This window comes from Etheostoma cragini, chromosome 4 (genome assembly GCF_013103735.1).
Source record: "Etheostoma cragini isolate CJK2018 chromosome 4, CSU_Ecrag_1.0, whole genome shotgun sequence".
Lineage (NCBI taxonomy): Eukaryota > Metazoa > Chordata > Actinopteri > Perciformes > Percidae > Etheostoma > Etheostoma cragini.
In genome coordinates, this window is record NC_048410.1 from 906,070 (window position 1) to 914,527 (window position 8,458).

Below are 8,458 nucleotides of genomic sequence, written 5' to 3' on the forward strand. Positions count from 1 at the left end.
CCACAAAATGACAATAAAACCACAATGTCTTAACATTAAAAAATATAATGTGTAAGACAATATCAGAGACATTTACAGCGCATAACACAATCAATAAATGAGAACATAAACATAATGTGGCTCCTACAGATGTCTTCTCATTTAACGAGTGGAGCCTCGTCTCCACCTCGTTATCTAGCTGCTGCATCTCAACTAACATCATGGAAACTTTTCTCATTTCTTAATGAGTAAATAATAAAATGAATAAAATACAGTTTTAATGTTTTTAACTCTGGCCTCTAGTTCTACAGCCATGTGTGGGAAACTGTGATTGTTCAGCCTGAATATGAACCAGAAGGTTTCATTATTATATTAAATCTTGTTTTGTGTTTTTCCGGCAGGTTCAGCTCCAGAGCCAAATGAACGTTCACCAATGATGACATGAGGCTTTGATAACGTCTGTGTTGCTGGAAACATTGATTTAGTTTCCAGTTATTTTCTGCTTGTTCTATCCCAGTTAGGCTGGTTGATGTGGTCTTCAGTTCTAGTTGATGGTGGACCTGTTGGTAAGACTGGTCCAGTATTCCTGATCCAGAGGTGTGTAGAGCAGAGAGGACCAGCTCAACATGATGATGCTCTTAGAAGTCTTTATTTTATATTCACACCAAATTATAAAGTTAGCTGTGATGGTGTGAAGTGTGACATATATTGTGTAAAAAGGTCACTTCATGTAATGTTTTAGTTATTTTATAGTGTTTTATTCCAGCTGTTTGCTCTTTAGACGATCATTTCTTGCCTGTGTGTGTAGAAGAATAGTAAAGGCTGAGATGTGGAATTAATCTTTTTATCTAACTCAGTGAATGAAGCGGCGCCCTGGTGGCTCAGCGGGTAGAGCCGGGACTTTAGGCTGAGTCCTCACCGCGGTGGCTTTGGTTTGAGTCCTCCACAGGGCCCTTCCTGCAGGTCTTCTCTGGTCCTCCTGACTGTCTCTATCACTGTCTTAGATACAAGTATTTAGAAAAAAGCTTCTCTACTGAACACTTTACTGTGTACTTTCACTATTTATGCTGTTAATCAATAATATAGTTCCTTTTATCATTTGAATGTAAATATATTCATATTATAGGCTACTATTCAAAGCCTTGAATGAAATGTCAGAAATATGGTTATGCAGCTAAATATTAGTTCCATGATACAAAGTGAAGCAAAACCCTTGAGATGTTTTTTCAGTTTATACTGTAAATGTTTGAGTTGGTAAATGTGAAAATGTAAATACTTTTATATTTTTGAACAGCCTAATATTCATTTTTCTTGACTTTCTGTAATGTTATAACACAATCTTCATCAATTCTGCTCATGTTTTCAACTGCAACCGCCATAGTGGGAGAGAGCGTGGTGGACAGCGGGCTGGACTCTGAACTTCAGGCCTGAGTTTGGAATTCCATCTCTACTATCTCATCAATGAGGTCTTTCCCTCCTGTGGAGTTGGAAGATAATATCGCATACATTTTTTTTTTTAACTGAGCTCAAAACAGGTACTGGGTTGTGCACAACTAAACTAAATTGAAGAGACTATTGCTGCAGCAAAACTTAAACGGGTAGTTTTGTTTGTTTGTTTGTTTGTTTTATTTTCTTCTGGCCAGAACATATGTCATTTTTATTACCTGACATTTTGGGTTAGTAAGTGAGAGTGTCACATTCAGTGTCGGACATTGGAAATAATATTTTTTTTTCCAAAAGAGTTAAAGTGCAGTTGTGTTTTTTTAATTTCTCTGTGTAAAGTCAATACTCCTCTACAGCCGAAGACTAATTAGTTATTAAGTGTCAGTTAATTTGATAGCTATTTCATCTTTAATCCCTCGAACCAGGACATTGCTAAAAGAATTTAAGTAGTGCTCCCAGACCTTGAGGTTATTTTTTTTACATGTAATGTTGGAGGCTGAGCAGAACCTGGTTACATTTTGATTTGTTATTGATTGTTCAGTGTTCCCAATGCTTTGATATTATGAAATTAAAAGTTATTCTAAGGATTCTGAGCATTCTTCATTATTATTATTATTATTATTATTATTATTATTATTATATATTATTCATTATTTAGCTGGATGTTGGATGTGAAAAGAAGGAAATGGTTCTTCCATAACTTTACCATAACAAGCTCTTCTATGGATTTATTTTTATTCTGAATATTAAGAATGTATTACTATTTTTTCCTTTTCTTTTTCATCTTAAATTAGTTTACATTTTGTGAATATCACAATTTTAAATTGTAAATATTTTCCCCAATGCAACCGGTTAAATCCTCCTTCTGTTAAATGTGACCTCTGACCTACATTCAGAGGAAGCGTCTCTGCCGGTGAGTGACGTCATGGCGCCCTCTGGTGAGTTAACAGATAAATAGTATTTATATCAAATAACATCCAAGAGTCTGGTCTAGACCTGCTCTTTATGGAAAGACCTGGGAGATAACTGTTGTGATTTAATATATATAATCTATATAAATAAAATGGAATTGAATGATTTACGGATTAACAACGAGCAGTTTAACAGTTCATTATTGTTTTTATGGACATTGTATTAACGGAGGTCATTCTTTCTTTTAAACCAATCCATCAGACCCTGGACATCCATCTTTGAAGTCTTTATCCGTCCACAAGACACGTGAGGATAAAACGTGTGTAACTCCTGGAATACGACACAAGATGGCGACAGAGCTCCGCGTGCGTTTCCTCCTACATCCACGGTGCTGTCACCGGGAGTGACAGATAGAAGGTAGGCTAGTTGAAAGTAAAGTGTGTGCAGTGATTTGTTAGAGCTCCTTATGTTTTATAATCATTAACCGACTACTATGAAGCTTCTTCTGGGTCTGCTGGGTCTGGGTCTTCTGGGGGAAACACTTTGTGATGAAAACGGTAAAAATGACTAACTTTGTAGATATGAAGGCGACAGACGGACAGAACTGGGTCTTGTGTCAGTCTTAGGGATCCAGAGCACGCTCTGGGGACTATATGCTCCTAATTATAGCATCGGTAAGACATGCAGCCGTTCCCAGCTCAGGTTATGGATCTATGTCGTCATTTGGTTTGCAGCTCGTCTTTCACGTTGGGTGGAAACAGGTGCTGAAAGTTTGATTGAAAAAAGCGCAGTCGCAGAGTAAACTGCGTCAACTAGTTTTTTAATTCCAAAGTTCACTATGAAATCTATTATCGTCCAGATAATAGAACTAATACCCAGAACTGTTAACATGTTGAAAAGGACATGTTGGTTTAATGTACCTAAACAATGACTAATGATTACCATATTTCTCTCTCATATTGATCCTTAACACTGAAAACTGTCAAAAGCTATAACCCAAAGTCCGATTATTATGACGTTAGCACATTAAGGGTTTCTGCTTCATTAAGGGATATTTGTAAGGGAAAAACTTAACGTGAAAAACCTTAATGTCAGCTACCTTCCATAATAACAGGACTTTATCCAAAGATATTCATTTTACTGTCACAGAGGAGAGAAGAAACTAGAAAATATTCATATTTAACCAGCGGCAGTCAGAGAAGTTTGACTTTTTGTTTGTAAAAAGTGACTCAAACCGATTAAACGATTATCAAATAGTTGGTGACTAATTTAATAGTTGACATCTAATCCATTAATCTTTGCAGCTCCACGGGTGTTACATACAGTGTGTGTGTGTATGTGTGTATGTGTGTATATATATATATATATATATATATATATATATAAATGTTGTTCTTCCAGGGCCAGCAGTCGTCGTAGTGGAAGAAGGGAGAGATGTTGTGTTGCCCTGCTCCCTCAGCCCCGAGGAGGACACTGAGTCCGAGCTGTTTGACTGGAGGTCAGATGATCAGAACGATGTCTTCCTGTATGATAACGGTCGTCAAGGTCAGAGTGAGCAGTTCAAAGGTCGAGTCTCTCATTTTCCAGATGAACTGAAACACGGCAACGCCTCCATAATCATCAGAAATACAAAGATATCTGACAGTGGAGTCTACAGCTGTTATTTTCCTCTTAGGGAGAAAATAGAAACATTCCACATCAAGCTTGTTGTTGGTGAGTACTTTTATTAAAGCTATAAAGAAAATGACATGCTTAACAGGAATGTAACGATACTCAACTCCCAATTCAATATTATTCTCGATGTTAAGGTCACAAAGCGATTTTATAACCTGCACACAAGTAAGGACATTTGTGTTTGGTAGATTATTTCTTTGTTATAACAATGATTCTTGCAAATAAATTTCATACCATTGGAAAGAAACCTGATCATTTCCCTTTTAAATGGTGCAAACTTTGTAAGGAACCTGCATTTGTGGGATGAGCAGCAGAGCGAAGGATGTGGGTTGCCTAAAAAGTTGTTAAACTGTCTCTGTCAATGCCAACAGCTTTGGTTTGCTGTTGCTATGACTCTGGTTTTGAGCTTCTGGGACCCCCGGGTGCTGATAATCCGGGGCCTGATTCTGCAATCAGTGGCAATGCCTTATCTCTGGGACCAGACTTTACCTTCCAAGATGACAACGCTCATCCCCACAGAGTGTTTATCAGAGACTACCTCCAGAATTTGGGAGTGGAGAGGGTGGAATGGCCTGCCAGCAGACCTGACCTCAGCCCCGTTGAACACTGGTAGGACCAGCTGGGACATGCTGTTTGTGTCAGAGAGACCAACACAACCACGTTGGCTGACCTGCTACATGGGCCGGTTGAAGAATGGGACGCCATCCCGCAGCAGGCTGTCAGGTTCAAAACAACAATTCTGAAGTACACACGGACACAGACGTTGTCTTTTGTGCTTTGCAAAGGGGACGAGTACTGAAATCATTCATCAGTCTTCCACAGTACTTTCCCCTCGCTCTGCCTTTTAATTGAATTTGTATAAATAAATGTAGGCGTAAAGTTGTTCTATGTAAATGAGTTTTGCTTCACCATTGGTGGAGCTGTGGCCGGGTGTATTAGGCGAGTTTAGAACTCAAATATGTTCCCCAAAGTTGGATAGAGGAGCCATCTGTTCCTACTTACAGTCCCAGTTCCTTATCTCATCTTACTCTCAATCTTACTTACTACAAGATTCCTGTGTTCTAAATTTGCCTAAACCCAAAACATTTTTCTCCCTTTCTAAATAGGTCTTACATTTTCACATGATAACTATTTCACATTATAACAGTTTACAGTCCCCACAATCCCCCAATCCACCAAACAACACCAAACCCACATCCTCCGCTCTGCTGCTCATCCTCAAATACATGTTCCTTACACAGGTGGCACCATTGAAAAGGGGAAATAATCAGGCTTTCCAAAGGTATAATATTTATTACCAAGAATCAACATGGCTTGTTTACTTTCAGTAATTTAATTTAATTTTTTTCAAGAATACATTGATAATTTTATTGGATTTTTATACTCAGTTCATTAGCAAAGTCCAATAGTTATTTACCACTATGCATTTTATCATCTCTTTGCCGTATTTTGTTTTTATACGTGGTTGAAGTCTGATATGATGCCTGATGACCGGAGGATGCAGGTTAAGTTTACCGCAGTAGCCTACAGCCCGCTCTGTAATGCGTGTGTATTGCACATATTTATTACTGTCAGCACCACAATGACTGCTGCTGTACAACACGGGACGCTCAAGCTGGGTGGGGGGGGGGGGGGGGGGTCTTTTCCTGGGAAAAACCAAAGGAATGCTTTAAACCAAACCATGGTCTTGTTGTTTTGGTGTCTAAATGCACCTGCCGTCCCTGCATGGTGCTGACTTTTTGTTTGCTAAACTCAAATGTAACGGCGGCTGACCGAAGCGACAGCTCCCAGAGCTCTGCACCCGTCCTCGCCACACTGGCCAGTGAGGACTAATTTTGTAGGATATTATATGAACTGTTATGCATGAGTTTTCATAAGATATCATACAAACCCATTCATTAGAATGAACTCAAATTTGTATACGACCATTCTACTGAACATATGTAGTCCCATGTGCAAAATAAACTACACTAAACTTAAACTAACTTTTTGTGATGTGTTTCAGTCAAAATGAGCAGTTGGACCAAAATATTTACTGGAGCTGGAATTCTTGCTGTCGGACTTGGAGTTGCAGCAACAGCTTTTCTTTTACGAAAGAACATCAAGAACAAGTAATACAAGTAAGTTTCCAGTAGTGTTAACCCTAGACTAACCTTCTATTTCTATTGTGACAGCAAAGCAGGAGGAGTCTTTATGAGAAAGGGACTAGGAAACTACTACTAGAAAATTCTGGAGTTTTTTCTAGACCTGCTCTATCTGTAAAGTGTCTCGAGAACTCTTGTTATGAATTGATACTATAAATAAAATTGAAATTGAATTGACAATAAAATCATGATTATGTGTGTAAGAAATAAAAGAATTAACCAAAAGGGCTATTTGTAAATACAAACAAGAATACAACACAAGCAGAGCAGAACTTAGCCCAAAGCAAGACAGAACAGAAGCAAAAAGATTAGCAACACAACAACAAACAGGTTACAAGTAAAACAGAGCAGAGAGTCAAAGATTAGAAAAGACATCGCTGTTGAGAGCAATAAAAGCAGTAGGGAAATAAGAGGGGGGGGGAAATACCTTAAATACAAATATGTCGAGATTGCAAACTAACAGAATACATACATATATAGTTTTAGTGCTGACATGTATATGTATTTACCATCCATTATTCTAGCTGCTTAGTAAAAGACTTGTATGTGTTTAATTGTGTGATATGGTCTGTGATTGAGTTCCCCTCTCTGGACCCTCTGATGGACCGCGCTGACTGACTGAGAATAACACAATGATCTCTTGATGATCCCTGTGACTCGATCAGCGTCTGCTCTTCTGTTAATGTTGATCAATCAGTCACCATGTGGCAGTGGAGCTACAGTCATGGATGAAATTATTGGCACCCCTGGAACTTTTCCAGAAAATGCACCATTTCTCTCAGAAAAGTGTTGCAATGACAAATGTTTTGGTATAAACATTTTTATTACCTTTAAGAGTATTGGAAAAGCACAAAAAAGCAGAAGAAAAAAGGCAAATTTGACATTATTTTACACAAAACTCCCAAAATGGACTGGACCAAATCATTGGCACCCTATTAAAACTGTGGGTAGATAATTTCATTTCAAGCATGTGATGTTCATTTAAACTCATATGTGGCAACTAACAGGTGCTGGGAATATATAAATCAACACTGAAGCCAGTTAGAGTGTGTAAAAGTTGGCTCAACCTTTGTGTTGTGTTGTGTTGTGTTGCGTTGTGTGTGTGTGTGTGTGTGTGTGTGTGTGTGTGTCAGTCACCCCAAACATGGAGAAGAGAAAGAAGAGCCAAGAATTGTTGGATGAGTGAATTGAGGACATAAAAAGCAAAATTGTGGACAAATATCAACAATCTCAAGGTTACAAGTCAATCTCCAGAGATCTTAAAGTTCCTTTTTCCACTGTAAGCAATATTATCAAGAAGTTTATAACCCATGGAACTGTGGCAAACCTCCCTGGACGTGGGTGGAAGAGAAAAATTGATGAAAGAATGCAAAGCAGGACAGTTCAAATGGTGGATAAACAACCTCAGTCAACTTCCATTCAAATTCAGGGTGTCCTGCAGACTCCGGGTGTCCTGCAGACTCAGGCTGTCCTGTAGACTCAGGGTGTCCTGCAGACTCAGGCTGTCCTGCAGACTCATGCTGTCCTGCAGACTTAGGCTGTCCTGCAGACTCAGGGTGCTTCATTGTCAGCTCCAACCAGACTTCGTCATCTGAATGAGAAGAAGCGCTGTGGCAGGAGACCGAGGAGAACACCACTTCTGACACAGAGGCATAAAAAAGCCAGACTGCAGTTTGGAAAAATGTACCTGAGTAAGCCTCAATCCTTCTGGGAGAACATTTTGTGGACAGATGAGACTAAGGTAGAGCTTTTTGGCAAAGCAGGTCATTCTAATGTTTACAGACAACGGGAAGAGGCCTACAAAGAAAAGAACACAGTACCTAGAGTCAAACATGGTGGAGGTTCAAGGATGTTCTGGGGTTGCTTTGCTGCTTCTGGCACTGGGTGCATTGACTGTGTGCAAGGAATCATGAACTCTGGAGACTATCAAAAGATTTTGTAGGGCCTAGTGTCAGAAAGCTGGGTCTGCGTCAGAGGTCATGGGTGTTTCAGCAGGACAATGACCCGAAAAATACCTCAAAAAGCACCCAGAGATGGTTGGAGACAAAGCACTGGAGGATTCTGAAGTGGCCATCAATGAGTCCGGATCTAAATCCCATAGAACACCTATGGAGAGATCTCAAAATTGCTGTTGCGAGATGGACCCCTTCAAATCTGAGAGACCTGGAGCAGTTTTCAAGAGAAGAGTGGTCCAAAATTCCAGTTGAGAGGTGTAGGAAGCTTGTTGATGGTTATACAGTGGGTACGGAAAGTATTCAGACCCCTTTAAATTTTTCACTCTTTGTTTCATTGCAGCCATTTTCCAA

The 8,458-nt window shown here is 39.3% G+C and overlaps 1 protein-coding gene and 1 long non-coding RNA gene across 2 annotated transcripts in view; both read left to right on the top strand.

Moving 5' to 3' along the window:
• LOC117943374 overlaps window positions 1–4,621 on the top strand; it is a 91,159-nt gene extending 86,538 nt beyond the window's left edge. Inside the window, exons 13-14 of the mRNA XM_034869457.1 lie at window positions 3,736–3,879; window positions 4,380–4,621. Coding sequence (XP_034725348.1) covers window positions 3,736–3,879; window positions 4,380–4,621 — 386 coding nt within the window. The remainder of the gene's footprint in view (window positions 1–3,735; window positions 3,880–4,379) is intronic.
• A 1,060-nt stretch (window positions 4,622–5,681) lies between these two features.
• Window positions 5,682–8,458, top strand: part of LOC117943115 — a 3,481-nt gene continuing 704 nt past the window's right edge. The window contains exon 1 of the long non-coding RNA XR_004656287.1: window positions 5,682–6,132. This is a non-coding gene — a long non-coding RNA (uncharacterized LOC117943115). The remainder of the gene's footprint in view (window positions 6,133–8,458) is intronic.